Source organism: Bufo bufo, chromosome 8, assembly GCF_905171765.1.
Source record: "Bufo bufo chromosome 8, aBufBuf1.1, whole genome shotgun sequence".
Lineage (NCBI taxonomy): Eukaryota > Metazoa > Chordata > Amphibia > Anura > Bufonidae > Bufo > Bufo bufo.
Window position 1 is genome coordinate 59230247 of NC_053396.1, and position 17881 is coordinate 59248127.

The following is a 17881-nucleotide window of genomic DNA, read 5'->3' on the forward strand; positions in this document are numbered from 1 at the left end:
AGGCCAGGCACAGGCAGCAAGAGAGAGGTGGGGAGGGGGACAGCCAGGACAGGGTGGGACATGCTTCAATCCCACTCCAGTGAGTCCTGTTGTCCTCTATGAGCCCCAAAATGCCTATGTGGGAGAAGTAGGAAGAAAGCACACTGTCCTGAGAATTTTGGGGGGCATTAGGGGTTGGGGGGGGGGGGGCTCATAGAGGACAGTGTGCTTTCCTCCTACACCTACTCCTTCCTAACAACCCCCCTCCCCCGGGCAATTTGGAGGGCATTAGGGGTTGGATATTAACCCCTCTAACTCCTTGCTGCTAATGCTGAGTGTGCACATAGCCACCAAATGATATTTCACCAACCAGCCAGACCACCCCCCCCCCCCCCACACACACACACACAAACACATGCGCATATGTGCACACTCAGCATCAGCAGCAAGGAGTTAAAGGTAGGGGTGCACCGAAATGAAAATTCTGGTCCGAAACCGAAAATTCAGGATGCCCTTGACCGAAAACCAAAACCGAAACTGCCTTTTTGCCCAAATACTTTTAAAATACTTTTTTTTTAATGATTTTATTAATAATTCTTTTTCATGAATTTAATAAATCATATTATATAACATGGTGCTTCCTCATACACAAGTGATTGTACAAAACAACTGTTATGGGGGGACACTGTTATGGGGGGAATCTGTGGATGACAGACACTGTTATGGGGGGGGATCTGTGGATGACAGACACTGTTATGGGGGGGGATCTGTGGATGACAGACACTGTTATGGGGGGGGATCTGTGGATGACAGACACTGTTATGGGGGGGGATCTGTGGATGACAGACACTGTTATGGGGGGATCTGTGGATGACAGACACTGTTACAGGGGGATCTGTGGCTGGCACTGTTACGGGGGGGGGGGATCTGTGGCTGGCACTGTTACAGAGGGGGGGGGATCTGTGGCTGGCACTGTTACAGGAGGGGATCTGCGGATGGCACTGTTATGGGCTGGGGGGGATCTGTGGGTGGCACTGTTATATATGTGCCATCCACAGACCCCCCAGCCCATAACAGTGCCATCCACAGACCCCCCCCCAGCCCATAACAGTGACATCCACAGACCCCCCCAGCCCATAACAGTGACATCCACAGACCCCCCCCAGCCCATAACAGTGACATCCACAGACCCCCCCAGCCCATAACAGTGACATCCACAGACCCCCCCCAGCCCATAACAGTGACATCCACAGACCCCCCCCAGCCCATAACAGTGACATCCACAGACCCCCCCCAGCCCATAACAGTGACATCCACAGACCCCCCCCAGCCCATAACAGTGACATCCACAGACCCCCGCAGCCCATAACAGTGACATCCACAGATCGCCCCCGCCTCCCCGCTACCGCCAGTATACAAATATAAGATGTTATATTCATTTATTGGTTATTAAACATGCCCCCTCAGTCATATTACTACCTTACATCCTAATCGCTTCTGTAGAATTCAGGCCAAGCCGGGCGGCCGGCGCGTCTCTCACTGACGTCACTTGCCTGCGCCGCCGGCTTCATTCAGGCACATGACAAGAGTTACGCTGCCGCCCGCCTGGCCTGCCTTAATTCTACAGATGCGATTAGGATGTAAGGTAGTAATAGGACTGAGGGGGCATGTTTAATAACCAATAAATGAATATGACATCTTATATTAGTATACCGGAGCGGCGGGGCTATCATATTTTCTGCCGATATGTACCAATATCGGCCGAAATGGATTAGGCCCATTTTCGGCCGCCGGAATTTCGGTGCACCCCTAGTTAAAGGGGTTTAAAGAGTTAAGGAGTTTAAAGAGTTAAGTTTTAAGGAGTTAAAGGGGTACAAATTAGGGATCGACCGATATTGATTTTTTAGGGCCGATACCGATACTTTGTGAACTTTCAGGCCGATAGCCGATAATTTATACCGATATTCTGGGAATTTTCATTTTTGAGAAAAAAAAAAAATTTCCTACACAAATCTGCTGAAAATTAATGTTTATTGTTAATGTGTATTTTTTTTGTTAATGTGTATTTATTTTTGTTTTTTTAAATCTTTTTCATTTATACTTAATATTTTTGTGTTTTTTTTTTATTTTTACTAACTTTTAGCCCCCTTAGGGACTAGAACCCTTGTCCTATTCCCCCTGATAGATCTCTATCAGGGTGAATAGGAGCTCACACTGTCCCTGCTGCTCTGTGCTTTGTGCACACAGCAGCAGGGAGCTGAACATGGCAGCCAGGGCTTCAATAGCGTCCTGGCTGCCATGGTAACCGATCGGAGCCCCAGGCTTACACAGCTGGGGCTCCGATCGGAGGAGCAGGGGAGAGGGGACCCTGTGGCCACTGCCACCAATGAGTAATACTGGGTGGGGGGCGCACTGTTTTTACTATTGGGATTGGGATGGGGGTGGGTGGCGCACTGCGCCACCAATGATTAATACTGGGGGGCTTGGGGGGGGGGGGGGGGCGCACTGCGCCACCAATGAAGATAAATCTCTCAATCATTCATATACAGGAGGCGGGAGCTGGCTGCAGAATCACATAGCCGGCTCCCGACCTCTATGAGCGGTAGCTGCGATCCGCGGCACCTGAGGAGTTAACTACCGCAGATCGCAGCTATCGCTCATAGAGGTCGGGAGCCGGCTATATGATTCTGCAGCCAGCTCCCAGCTCCCGCCTCCTGTATATGAATTAATGAAAGGCTTATCTTCATTGGTGGAGCGCTGGCCACAGCCCCTCCCCTCCTCTTATGTTCTCTCCTCTCATTGGCGGCAGCGGCAGCACAGGGGAGGAGACACTGCTTCCTTCTCCCCTGTGCTGCGGAGGGAACACAGAGAGCGCTGAGAGCAGCGCGTTCTGTGTTCCCAATACGTTATCGGTATATCGGCAAAATAGATGCCGATACCGATAACGTTCAAAATCCTCAATATCGGCCGATAATATCGGCCAAACCGATAATCGGTCGATCCCTAGTACAAATACATGTACATTTTATACGTTACTGCAACAAAGTTGGTTAATAAAATAAAAATGTTTATCCCTAACAGTTTCAGTAGGTCATGTATAAATTTCTTTAATCGGGGTGTGGCATGGGAGGAGCCAGGTCAGGAAGTGGAAGGAGCCATGGTGGGTAGTGGGCGGGGTTAAGGGGCCCAATTCAGATTTTTGCTATGGGGCCCAGTGATTTCTATGTACGCCCCTGCTCCCAGGTAAAGCCTCAGTGCAGGATTCCTCCACAACTGGGATGTCCGAGGGACAGGTTAGTCCGTCTGGACTGGCGACTTGGTCAGAAGCAGAGGGGAAGCAGGCACTACCAGAGGTGGCAACGGCCATAGCTGCTGTCACACGCAGTGGGAGTGCTGGGGCCCTAGGGACCCCTCAGGGGGCTGATGGCTTTCCCCCTTTCGACCAAGTGGCTGCCGAGTCAGATGGAGGCAAGGAGACAGGTCCAGGGGACCTGACAGAGGAGGTGGCAGTCTCGTATATTCTGGCCACGTCAGGTCAGGGGTTTCAGGTGGCGTTAATGGCTGACGGCAGCATGAATGCTCTCAAGGAGCAGGCGGCACAGCCTCCCTCGGACTCAGACCTCGAGCGGCTGGTCTGGGACCAAGGACGACTGTACCGGGTCACGGTCCAGCAGGGCTCACTGGAGGAGTGGCCTAGGGAACGGCAGATAGAACTGACAGAGGATGTGGCAGTCTAGTCTATTCTGACCACGTCCCACCAGGGGTTTCAGGTGGCATTAGGGGCTAGCGCCAGATTGAAAGCTCTCACGTAGCAGGTGGCACGGCCTCCCTTGGACACAGATCTCCACCGGGGTGTGGCCTAAGGACCGACACTTTGTGATACCTTATCCATTCACAGTGGAGTTTCTGTGGGTTGCGCAGGAAATTCCGGTGACCAGCTACCCAGGAGCTGCTAAGACAGAGGCCTGGATGGGAGACGTAGCCACCCATGGGGTGTTGGTCATCGAGTGAAAAAAAGGCACAGGCCTTGTCGCGGTTGGTGCCTGACAGTATGGGCCAGGCCCAGACCGACCAGAAGCAGGGGTACAACCAGATGGCTTGTGAGAGGACCCACCAGGAGGGTCAGCAAGCGTGGATACTGGTTCTCGTACCTCAGGATAAACTTCAGGTGGCCTGCGAGGGCCCGTACCTCGCGCACCAGCGGCTCAATGCCAGGATGTACCTGGTCACCCTGGACCACGCCCGAGGAAGGCAGAAGGCCTGAACCTGATGCAGGCACATCATGAGCGGGAGGCAGGTGCCCTCCCGGTATGCCCCCCCCTTCTGGGAACTGTTCACCAAAACGCCCTGAAGGACGGCGTCCACCGAGATGCCATTGGGCATGGAGTATGCCCCTACCACTTCTAAGCGGATGGTGAAGCTGCTTAAGGGACTCAAAGGGTACGCGGCTGTGTACCTGGAGGTCATTGCCCTCTTCAGTCCTACATGGGAGGATCCCCTAGAGCATCTGGCGCAGATGCTCAGGCAGATCTGCCAGGTAGGCTTGACCCTTACACCAGGAAAGTGCCAACTGGGTATAAGCGAGGGGCCCCGGGCAGGCAGGGAAGCTTTGGAACCGGAGCCCGGGAGAGTGGATGCCAGCGCATCCTGGCTCACCCCCGGGACAAGCACCAGGTGATGTCCTTCCTGGGCACCGCCGGGTACTATAGGGGGTTCACGCCCCACTATAGTAGCCTGGCGAGGCCCCTGACGGACCGCACCAGGAAAAAGCTGCCCTCCGCAGTCCATTGGACAAACGACTGTGAGACGGCCTTCCAGGCACTAAGGGACACCCTTTTCATCTTCCTGGTACTACAGGCAGCTGACTTCATGCAGCCGTTTATAGTACCGACTGATGCCAGTAATTGGGCCTCGGTGTCATGCCCAGTCAGCGTGACTCCATTGGTCAGGAACGAATGGGAGGTGGGTACGCAGGAGCCTGGCGCTCCAGCTGTACCACTTGCCATTCGCCACCAGAGAAGGTGCAGATGGGCACACGGGGAAACACAGGATGTGCTGCCCCTAGCGCCCTCTAAGTGAGGAATATGGATTAATATTTACTGTCAGCCATGTGCCACACCAGCCATCAGCTGAAAGGCAGCAGAGGTAGTGAGATCCGCAGGGGGGCCCTGCTTCAAAGCCAGCAGATGGCGGAGGAACTTTAGCAGCCCACCAGCGTTTACAACTTTTCACACTTCCATTCAGCCAGCCAGGAACCCCAGCTAATGGAGCAGGAAAGACCTCTCTGCAGGAGGTCTAAGCCATTCCCCAGTTCAATCAAATCTAGCAGACAGCATGGAACCGGCGATTCATAAGGTCATAGTCTGGGGACGCCAGGGAAGGGAGATATACAAATCTCCCCACAGGAACTAAATAATGGTACCATGCTTGGACTCCACTTGTAGCCGGAAACCAGGCGGGTCTGTTGGTCCCAGAACCATCTCCCTGTGACCTTCTGGTCTGAAGCCATGAATCCTAAAGGGTTTTGTGTGTCATTGAGCTGCCAGGATCAGCAGGGAGGGGGACCCTTCCCAGAGGCGGGAAGAGGAGCGGTCGGCTACAGTTTAAAAGGCTTGTGCCAGCAAACTGGCGTGTCTTTTCTCTGAGAGGGGGGTCACATCGTGTCATGTGTTTAGAGGTAGAGATGTCCCACGGCGCAAAAACCACCTGGTGGTTGGATTAGAATACAGGGTTCTTTTATTGAGCAAGCGGTACAACGCGTTTCGGGGATATACCTGATATTCGGGGATGTACCTGAAGAAGGGGTATATCCCCGAAACGCGTTGTACCGCTTGCTCAATAAAAGAACCCTGTATTCTAATCCAACCACCGGGTGGTTTTTGCGCCGTGGGACATCTCTACCTCACTGAATTACCGGCTTTCTGAGAGATTCCAGGCATCCCTGATCAGAAGTATCTGTATCCCGGGCTGCATACCATCCGTCATAAGGGGCTTCTGCTAACCCTATATGTGCCTACTCTAGAGTTGTGCCTATATCTAGCACAACTCTACAAGGTGAGCCTCCACTTTTGGAGATATTTATTTTCTATTCAAGACATTATTACCCTAAGGTGCGCCATTTTTTGTTCTACAGCTCAACAAAGCCTGCTATAACTACTGATGTGTTTAGAGGGACCTGCAACTGGCTGACATCACTCTAAACTCAGACCAATGTATATATATTTAGTGTGTATAGTGTCATTTCTAGTGAGCCCTTAAGGCGATTAAATATATAATATAATCTTGTGCTGTCTTGTATCTCGATCACGAATCCCCATGTCCGTGTCTCGGCCTAGCAATACGCTACCGCCGGTTGGTTGCTTACCCTATATAATCCTACAGGAGGGTGTAACGTCACGCCTTGGTAACCAGTGACCATACCGTATCTCGTGAGCTCGACGTAGTTGACGTCCGTCGGGGTACGGTATTCGTCACATAACACCATAATTAGCCTATGTCAAAACTGATGAAAGGTCCTCTTTAATTAAGCTGTTTTGATGTGTATATATATATATATATATATATATATATATATATATATATATTTGATATTACTGCCTATATCATTGCTGCTCATTTTACTAAGATTTAATCTAAGTATGGACTATGTGGCTATGTGCAATTGAACATTGTTGTTCTCGTTACCATTTGACTAATATTTATTTATAAAATAAAAAATAAATAATACAAAAGTGGCCCAATTTGTTGTATTTGACCCACATCACCATTGTTTTGCTGCAATCTGACTGGTATGTTTCTGTATTATTTATTTTTATTTACCAATGAAAAACAAAGATTTACAAAAAAATATAAACGTTAACAATAAATGTTCATTTAACAGCAGATTTGTGTAGGAATTTTTTATTTTTTTTTCAAAAATGAAAATGCACAGAATATCGGTATAAGTTATTGGCTATCGACCTGACAGTTCACAGGTTATCGGTATCGGCTCTAAACAAAATCAATATCGATTGATCCTTAGAAGGCAGCCACGATGCATCAGGGTGCCATCGGGTCCCAGTCACAGCCGTGCGGAGACCCAATGGAAGCTCCCTGCCTCTCCACACATCGCACGTGCCACGGTCAGCACTGACCGCGACACATCTAGGGTTAACGCGCCGGCATTGGCGTTTTCATACAGCAGGGGTCCAAGTCCAACTATCAGTGACTGCTCAGGGACGGGTCTGTTTTGCAGCCCATAGACTTCTATTATGACGAAATAAATAACGGAATGCCTCTAAAGGCATTCCGTCATAGAATTGCGTTATGGTTCGTGGTAACAGAATCCATAACGCAATTCTGCTTTTACCCCCAAACGAAGTAGGGATCGACCGATTATCGGTTTTACCGATATTATCGGCCGATATTAAGGATTTTGACAGTTATCGGTATCGGCATCTATTTTGCCGATATACCGATAACTTATTGGGAACACAGAACACGCTGCTGTCAGCGCTCTCCATGTTCCCTCCGCAGCACAGGGGAGAAGGAAGCAGTGTCTCCTCCCCCTGTGCTGCTGCTGCCGCCAATTAGAGGAGAGAGGACAAAAGAAGGGGAGGGGCTGTGGCCACCGCTCCACCAATGAAGATAAGTCTTTCATTAATTCATATACAGGAGGCGGGAGCTGGGAGCTGGCTGCAGAATCACATAGCCGGCTCCCGACCTCTATGAGCTGTAGCTGCGATCTGCGGTAGTTAACCCCTTAGGTGCCGCGGATCGCAGCTACCGCTCAGTGGTCGGGAGCCGGCTATGTGATTCTGCAGCCAGCTCCCGCCTCCTGTATATGAATGAGAGACTTATCTTCATTGGTGGCGCAGTGCGCCCCCCCAAGCCCCCCAATATTAATCATTGGTGGCGCAGTGCGCCCCCCACCCCCATCCCAATAGTAAAAACATTGGTGGCGCAGTGCGCCCCCCCCCCCCCCAAGCCCCCCAGTATTAATCATTGGTGGCAGTGGCCACAGGATCCCCTCTCCCCTGCTCCTTCGATTGGAGCCCCAGCAGTGTAATCGCGGGGCTCCGATCGGTTACCATGGCAGCCAGGACGCTACTGAAGCCCTGGCTGCCATGATAAGCTCCATGCTGCTGTGTGCACAAAGCACAGAGCAGCAGGGACAGTGTGAGCTCCTATTCACCCTGATAGAGATCTATCAGGGGGAATAGGACAAGGGTTCTAGTCCCTAAGGGGGCTAAAAGTTAGTAAAAAAAAAAAAAAAAAAAAAAAAAAAAAATATTAAGTATAAATGAAAAAGATTTACAAAAAAAAAAAAAAATTCAGGTTAACAATAAACATATTAATTTTCAGCAGAGTTGTGTAGGAAATTTTTATTTTTCTCAAAAATAAAAATACCCAGAATATCGGTATAAATTATCGGTATCGGCCCTAAAAAAATCAATTTCGGTCGATCCCTAAAACGAAGTGTGAATGAATTTCATAAGTGGAAATTTGCTTATCTCTACTTATGACTGTGGAGGTTCCAAGCCCGATTTTATCTCACAATGGCCTTACGCACACGACCGTGCTGTTTTTTGCGGTCCGCAAAAAACGGAAGCCGCCCGTGTGCCTTGCGCAATTTGCGGAACGGAAGGCTCATTGTAGAAATGCCTATTGTCCGCAAAACAGACAAGAACACGACATGCTATATTTTTTTTGCGGAGTGCTGTCTGCATCTTTTGCGGCCCATTTAAGTGAATGAGCCCGCACCCGAGCCGCAAGAAAATGCGGCTCGGATACGGACCACAAAAACGGTTGTGTGCATGAGGCCAATCACTGATGGAAATTACTGACCAAAAACACTGACGTGTGAATGAGGCTTAAGAATGGTCTATGGCCACTTTCACGTGGTCAGCAATTTTCATCAATATTTCTGAGCCAAACCAAGAGCCAAAATACAGAGGAAGCACAAATCTGTCCATTATCATTTTTCTCTGCTGGTCCCACTCCCGGTTTTGGCTTAAAAAAAGCCTTATACACACGACGTGTGCTGGCCGTGCCCATGGTCCTCAGACAACAGGCACACTGTCAGTGCCTTGCATTTACACAAATAGGGTCCGCAATCCGCATCAGACGGGCCACACCATAAAAAAGTAGTGCACATGCACTACCCTTTGCTGTGTGGAGGCACGGACAGAAAACCCACAGAAACACTCTGTGGTTCTCCTGTGGGCTTCTGAATCGTGGCTCCGTTCCACACCACACTGTATCTTCCAGATTGCGGATCCATTCAAGTAAATGGGTCGGCATCCGAGAGACGATGCGCACACTGCTAATGGGCACGAACCTGCTACGGTTGTTTGCATGAAGCCAAAGGCTACATGCACACAACTGTATGTCTTTTGCGGTCCGCAAAAAAAAAACGGATGACATCTGTATGCCATCCGTTTTTATTTTGCGGATCCATTGTAACAATGTCTAAAACAGACAAGAATAGGACATGCTCTATTTTTTTTGCGGGGCTACGGAACGGACATACTGATGCGGACAGCACACAGTGTGCTGTCTGCATTTTCTGCGGACCAATTGAAATGAACGGGTCTGCATCCTATCCGCAAAAAAAAACAGAACGGACATGGAAACAAACAACGTTCGTGTGCATGTAGCTAAATACTGATGAATTATACTGACCTTGTGACACTTCTCCATGTGCAGTGTCAGGTACATGGAAGTTATGGGTGGATGGATGGATAGACAGGCAGATAGATAGGCGGGCAGGCATATGACGGACAGTCGCACAAGTTTTATCTGTTATAAGTCCAGTTACAATGCATTTCGAATATTAGGAGGTAGAAAAAGAACTTGTTAGGCCTTTTTCACACGGGCGTTGCGGGAAAATGTGCGGGTGCGTTGCGGGAACATGCAAGATTTTTCCGCACGAGTGCAAAACATTGTAATGCGTTTTGCACTCGCGTGAGAAAAATCGGCATGTTTGGTACAGAAGTTCGGGTTTGGGTTAGTTGTAGTGTAGATTGCATTATTTCCCCTTATAACATGGTTATAAGGGAAAATAATAGCATTCTGAATACAGAATGCATAGTACAATAGCGCTGGAGGGGTTAAAAAAATAATAATAATTTAACTCACCTTAATCCACTTGATCGCGCAGCCGGCATCTCTTCGGTCTTCTTTGCTGTGTGCAGGAAAAGGACCTGTGGTGACGTCACTCAGGTCATCACATGGTCCGTCACATGATCTTTTACCATGGTGATGGATCATGTGATGACCGGAGTGACGTCACCACAGGTCCTTTTCCGGCACACAGCAAAGAAGACAGAAGAGATGCCGGGCTGTGCGATCAAGTGGATTAAAGACAGTTAAATTTTTTTTAACCCCTGTAGCCCTATTGTACTATGCATTCTGTATTCAGAATGCTATTATTTTCCCTTATAACCATGTTATAAGGGAAAATAATAATGATCGGGTCTCCATCCCGATAGTCTCCTAGCAACCGTGCGTGAAAATCGCACCGCATCCGCACTTGCTTGCGATTTTCACGCAACCCCATTCATTTCTATGGGGTCTGCATTCCGTGAAAAATGCACAAAGAGCAGCATGCTGCGATTTTCACGCAACGCACAAGTGATGCGTGAAAATCACCGCTCGTGAGCACAGCCCCATAGAAATGAATGGATCAGGATTCAGTGCGGGTGCAATGTGTTCAATCCGCGCGGAATACTCGCCCGTGTGAAAGGGGCCTTAGTGTTACAAGATCTGCTAATGTCAGGACACATCGCAATGCCCTAAGGCATGATGGGACAATAGTAGGGTTGGGCGAAATCAAAAATAACGATATACAGTACAGACCAAAAGTTTGGACACACCTTCTCATTCAAAGAGTTTTCTTTATTTTAATGACTATGAAGGCATCAAAACTATGAATTAACACATGTGGAATTATATACATAACAAACAAGTGTGAAACAACTGAAAAAATGTCATATTCTAGGTTCTTCAAAGTAGCCACCTTTTGCTTTGATTACTGCTTTGCACACTCTTGGCATTCTCTTGATGAGCTTCAAGAGGTATTCCCCTGAAATGGTCTTCCAACAGTCTTGAAGGAGTTCCCAGAGATGCTTAGCACTTGTTGGCCCTTTTGCCTTCACTCTGCGGTCCAGCTCACCCCAAACCATCTTGATTGGGTTCAGGTCCGGTGACTGTGGAGGCCAGGTCATCTGGCGCAGCACCCCATCACTCTCCTTCATGGTCAAATAGCCCTTACTAAAGTTTTCCCAATTTTTCGGCTGACTGACTGACCTTCATTTCTTAAAGTAATGATGGCCACTCGTTTTTCTTTACTTAGAATTTGTATTATGGCAAGAAAAAAGCAGCTAACAGTCTATTCAGTAGGACTATCAGCTGTGTATCCACCTGACTTCTTCTCAACGCCACTGATGGTCCCAACCCCATTTATAAGGCAAGAAATCCCACTTATTAAACCTGACAGGGCACACCTGTGAAGTGAAAATCATTTCAGGGGACTACCTCTTTAAGCTCATCAAGAGAATGCCAAGAGTGTGCAAAGCAGTAATCAAAGCAAAAGGTGGCTACTTTGAAGAACCTAGAACAGGGGTCAGCAACCTCCGGCACTCCAGCTGTTGCAAAACTACAATTCCCAGCATGCTCCATTCATTTCTGTGAGAGTTCTGAGAAGAGCAGAGGAAGTATGCATGCTGGGAGTTGTAGTTTTACAACATCTGGAGTGCCGGAGGTTGCCTACCCCTGACCTAGAATATAACATATTTTCAGTTGTTTCACACTTGTTTGCTATGTATATAATTCCACATGTGTTAATTCATAGTTTTGATGCCATCAGTGTGAATCTACAATTTTCATAGTCATGAAAATAAAGAAAACTCTTTGAATGAGAAGGTGTGTCCAAACTTTTGGTCTGTACTGTATATCGTGATAATTACCCATTTAGAAGAAAAAACACACTTGGGGCCACAAGGAGGCGTTACACTGTATGGGGGCAGCCACAAGGAGACATTATATACTGTATGGGGGCAGCCACAAGGAGACATTATATACTGTATGGGCAGGTAGCAGGCCACAAGGTGACATTATATATTATATCGGCTGGCCACTCGGTAGGCAGTGGGCCACAAGAGTCACTATACTGCATGGGGCCACCAGGAGACATTATACTGTCTGGACTTAGGAACTATACTGTAAGGAGGCCACAAGGTGACATTATACTGTATGGGACAATTTGTAGCCCCTCCGCCATCAGTAATAATAATGTCTTGTGGCCCCCATAAAGTAATGTCTTCTTGTTGCTCCTGTATGGGGGCAACAGGGAGACATTATAATTTATTAAGTGCCATCTCCATGTGCAGTGCAGCTCGCAGGCAGGGCCAGGGCCGCAGAAGACATAGACAGTACAACCTTTATTTCTGACACCCGGGCCGTTAGGGTCTCTCACTCCTCTTCCCTCACCTTGGCTTGAACACGGACTGCTGACTGACTTTGCGCGCCTCGCTCCTGCGTTCGGCCAGTGGACGGAGACTTGAATATGGGAGTGAGGAGGGGGCGGCCGCAGCAGGTACGCCTAAGAACAATGCAGGGGCGGGCTGACACAGATTTAGGACCGGTCAGCACGCATATGAACGCTCCTATGACATCACCAAATACCGCGGTTATTTGGAAACAGCGATATCGCTGTTTCTTAATACTGCGGTGTATTGTTGACACCGGTTTACTGCTCAACCCTAGACAGTAGTCACGTGACAAACCAGGAAGTAGGATTAAATGGGAGATAAGAGAAAACTGCAAATGAGCTGAATTAAGACAATCCAAGGAGGAATGGGAATTGATGAAAAGTAGTTTATGGCACACCCCCTTTAAAGGGGTTGTCTCATCATGGACAATAGGGGCATATCGCTAGGATATGCCCCATTGTCTTACAGGTGCGGGTCCCACCGCGTAGACCCGCACCTATATCGAGAACGGAGCCCGGCAAATCGGTGGCTGGAGGACTCCGGTCCGGCCACCACCAAGCCAGCTCCCCATAGAAGTGAATGGGAGCGTACCGCGCATGCGCGGTCCCCATTCCCATTTATTTCTATGGTGCCGACGGAAATAGCCGAGCGCTATTTTCGCCGGCCCCATAGAAAATGAATGGAGGGCAGCTGCGCATGCACAGTGTGCCCTCCTTCACTTGCGGGGCTCTGTTCTCAATATAGGTGCAGGTCCCAGCAGTCGGACCCGCACCTATAAGACATTGATGATGATATAATCCATTTAAGGCCTCATGCACACGGCAGTTGTTTTGGTCCGCATCCGATGCGGACCTATTCACTTCAATGGAGCGCAAAAGATGCGGTCAGCGCTCTGTGTGCTGTCCGCATCCGTTGCTCCGTTACGTGGCCCCACAAAAAAATATAACATGTTCTATTCTTGTCCGCGCTTTGCAGACAAGAATAGGCATTTATATTGAAGGCTTTCCGTGTCAGTCCGCAAATGGCGGAATGCGCACGGACGCCATCCGTGTTTTGCGGACCGCAAAACACACCACGGTCGTGTGCATGAGGCCTAAGATTGGGATTTCTCACTTCATGGAAACAGATGATGTCTTACTGAATAGATCTATTCTGTGAACTTCCATGAACACTGGTGGGTGTACAAAGGCCATCTTTGTTACTTGAAAAAGGCCAAGAACTATAAGGGCGCCTTCACACGCGCAAGATTTTTTGCAGAATTCCTACTGAGAGTAAGAGAATCACTTCCATTCACCTGAATGGAAATGATTTGCAGAAATCCATGTGCTTCTCACCAAAACAACCCCTTTCTGATGAATGGAACGGATTTTCAGTCGCAGAAATGTGCGAGTGTGAAGGCGTCCTAAGAAAGACAGGCTAAACCAAATCATTTTTCGTAAATACAACGTTCAATGCTTTAATTCTGCAAGAAAAGGGTAAGAAGTAAAACAAACTGAACAATTGACCTTTTCCGGATCTCACAATCAGATTGCAATAAAACGGGTGGCAAGCGATAGAAAAAAAGGGTAACAGCATTTATTAACGGACAGCAAACGGTTAATGGTCACTTCCTGCTTGTATGGAGACACCCCGACTCACACCCATTGGAAGTTGCTTCAACGTCTTGAAAAGAGAATCTGAGTACAGACTACCACCACACCCTGCAATCTGCATGAAAACCCTTCTAATTAAAAAGCCCAAATGTGTGATGTGTGTGGATCTGTCAAAAAAGGGCAGGTCGGTTACCCTCTGGGGACCCAAGCTGGGCCAGTGGAACCACTGTAATGTGGCCGACACCAGGCGATCCATATACCTCTCCATACAAAATATCTATCAATGTAGGATTATGTAATGGAGACATTAACCCCTTCTGGGGGCATCATATACGTTACGTGCCCTGATTTCTAAAGACGCATTGAGGTATCACAGAACGAGGATGAAGCATGTGGTCGCCACACGGTATATCTCCAACCATACCATGGTCTACACACTGCATGTGGCCCGGGTGTAACAGGAGCCCCCGTGTAGAGTGCACGTCACTAGTGCTACAGCCACAAGGTAACATGGCAGCCAAGAAACCTGCCATTATATGTGTATATGGATACATCAGAATCGACAGCATTCAACCATTCCAGTGAGAGGACCTATGTAAGTTACACAGACCCTGGCATCATATGTACATGACCCATGGGCAACACTTATGTAGAACCTACAGTATTTAGAGCACCAGTAAGAGGGACGTAGAGACGACTGGCATCAGCCAAGCACTACATGAACAATTGCATATGGTCATCTGGTGTTAGCTACATAGGGGACTATGGGGTGGGTTGGCATTACTCAGACAGGGCACTTATGGGGGTCATCACTCAGACAGGACACTTATGGGGGTCATCACTCAGACAGGGCACTTATGGGGGTCATCACTCAGACAGGGCACTTATGGGGGTCATCACTCAGACAGGGCACTTATGGGGGTCATCACTCAGACAGGGCACTTATGGGGGTCATCACTCAGACAGGACACTTATGGGGGTCATCACTCAGACAGGGCACTTATGGGGGTCATCACTCAGACAGGGCACTTATGGGGGTCATCACTCAGACAGGGCACTTATGGGGGTCATCACTCAGACAGGGCACTTATGGGGGTCATCACTCAGACAGGGCACTTATGGGGGTCATCACTCAGACAGGGCACTTATGGGGGTCATCACTCAGACAGGGCACTTATGGGGGGTCATCACTCAGACAGGGCACTTATGGGGGGTCATCACTCAGACAGGGCACTATGGGGGTCATCACTCAGACAGGGCACTATGGGGGTCATCACTCAGACAGGGCATTATGGGGGTCGGATGGCATCACTATATAATGAAGCACAGTAATAAGGGGCTACCGGCCGCGCAGTTGCAGTACAGGAAGGGGGGTGCGGAGATAAGGGGCGGCACTCACAGTTTTTGGCATTGTGGCGGGCTGAAGTTTCTTTGCACTGGTCCCTTGTAGATATCAGCTTCTCTCCATACAGCTGAGGCTGGATAACACGGGGAGGGTGATGGCGGTATCACCGGGAGCCGCTGTAACAATGTGATGATTCTCCTGCTAACGGAACAGTGAAGTCTCTGGTGTAACCACACCCAAGGCATGACACACAGCAAGGGCGCCGCACCCGACTCCTCCTCCCAGGCAGTAAACGCGGGCGAACTTGTGAAGAAGCAGCGAGAGCGGGACACAAGCCCCCGGCTCCCGAGAAGGAGCCCTGTCCTGTAACGGACAAGAGCCTCCGGCTCCCGAGAAGGAGCCCTGTCCTGTAACGGACAAGAGCCTCCGGCTCCCGAGAAGGAGCCCTGTCCTGTAACGGACACGAGCCCCCGGCTCCCGAGAAGGAGCCCTGTCCTGTAACGGACACGAGCCTCCGGCTCCCGAGAAGGAGCCCTGTCCTGTAACGGACAAGAGCCTCCGGCTCCCGAGAAGGAGCCCTGTCCTGTAACGGACACGAGCCTCCGGCTCCCGAGAAGGAGCCCTGTCCTGTAACGGACAAGAGCCTCCGGCTCCCGAGAAGGAGCCCTGTCCTGTAACGGACACGAGCCTCCGGCTCCCGAGAAGGAGCCCTGTCCTGTAACGGACACGAGCCCCCGGCTCCCGAGAAGGAGCCCTGTCCTGTAACGGACACGAGCCCCCGGCTCCCGAGAAGGAGCCCTGTCCTGTAACGGACACGAGCCCCCGGCTCCCGAGAAGGAGCCCTGTCCTGTAACGGACACGAGCCTCCGGCTCCCGAGAAGGAGCCCTGTCCTGTAACGGACACGAGCCCCCGGCTCCCGAGAAGGAGCCCTGTCCTGTAACGGACACGAGCCCCCGGCTCCCGAGAAGGAGCCCTGTCCTGTAACGGACACGAGCCCCCGGCTCCCGAGAAGGAGCCCTGTCCTGTAACGGACACGAGCTCCCGAGAAGGAGCCCTGTCCTGTAACGGACAAGAGCCCCCGGCTCCCGAGAAGGAGCCCTGTCCTGTAACGGACAAGAGCCTCCGGCTCCCGAGAAGGAGCCCTGTCCTGTAACGGACAAGAGCCTCCGGCTCCCGAGAAGGAGCCCTGTCCTGTAACGGACACGAGCCCCCGGCTCCCGAGAAGGAGCCCTGTCCTGTAACGGACACGAGCCCCCGGCTCCCGAGAAGGAGCCCTGTCCTGTAACGGACAAGAGCTCCCGAGAAGGAGCCCTGTCCTGTAACGGACAAGAGCCCCCGGCTCCCGAGAAGGAGCCCTGTCCTGTAACGGACAAGAGCCTCCGGCTCCCGAGAAGGAGCCCTGTCCTGTAACGGACAAGAGCCTCCGGCTCCCGAGAAGGAGCCCTGTCCTGTAACGGACAAGAGCCTCCGGCTCCCGAGAAGGAGCCCTGTCCTGTAACGGACAAGAGCCTCCGGCTCCTGAGAAGGAGCCCTGTCCTGTAACGGACAAGAGCCTCCGGCTCCTGAGAAGGAGCCCTGTCCTGTAACGGACAAGAGCTCCCGAGAAGGAGCCCTGTCCGGCTCCTGAGAAGGAGCCCTGTCCTGTAACGGACAAGAGCTCCCGAGAAGGAGCCCTGTCCGGCTCCTGAGAAGAAGCCCTGTCCTGTAATTTCACGGATAAGCCTTCCTGAAGGAAAGGCGGGCTTCGGCCACAGCTTTCTGCTCCTAGTTCTGGAAGCCAAAGTCAGAAGTGGATCATGAAGGGGGGAAATTATAAAGACAAAAGTACACAAACCAAGGGGGGGTTTGAAGACACAACTCACAGGACCCCACACCATACACAACAGAAAATCAACAGGTTCGGACCCTTATGCCCAAGTCACAAGGACTCTCTTTGGGTCTGGTGGTGTGTCTTAGAGAAAGAAAGGAATAATCTTACCAGGTTCGGTAGCTACCGTAGTCGAGACTGTTCACAGTTAATGATGAGGATCGTAATTCGGATTTTGGGTTCCATACCCGGTTTCACTGTAGCCTCGTCAAAATAAGATAAACTGTCATCAGGGAGGGAAGGCCTCAAAGAGGAGAAACTCACCCTATTGTGCCCTACTTGACCTACTATAACCCTAGTGACCTCCTAACACTGAGTCCGTGGCCCGCCCGGAACCTTGCCCTGATCTGGAATCCCTATAAGGCCCTACCGGAAAGGGACCCGGAGGCTATGGGATAGTGACCCGATCAGGTGCTGGTACAAGGGTATGTTATTACTTGGTCATGATACGTTCATATGGCCCAACGCATTTCATTAACTGAACATACCATAATATAAAGGGAGATAAATGCAACTAAGCCCCAGGAATCATCAGGGAATATAAGACTGCTGAAGGGCATATGGCGTAACTCTGCAGTGTGACAGTAAAAGCTCCTAGGGCGCGTATGGCAACAATCCCATAGA

The 17881-nt window shown here is 50.1% G+C and overlaps 1 protein-coding gene across 1 annotated transcript in view; it reads right to left on the reverse strand.

The window, feature by feature from the left end:
• Positions 1-15711, reverse strand: part of LOC120977954 (moesin) — a 173377-nt gene extending 157666 nt beyond the window's left edge. The window contains exon 1 of the mRNA XM_040406143.1: positions 15444-15711. Coding sequence (XP_040262077.1) covers positions 15444-15455 — 12 coding nt within the window. The 5' untranslated portion in view covers positions 15456-15711. The remainder of the gene's footprint in view (positions 1-15443) is intronic.
• Between the last annotated feature and the right edge of the window lie 2170 nt (positions 15712-17881).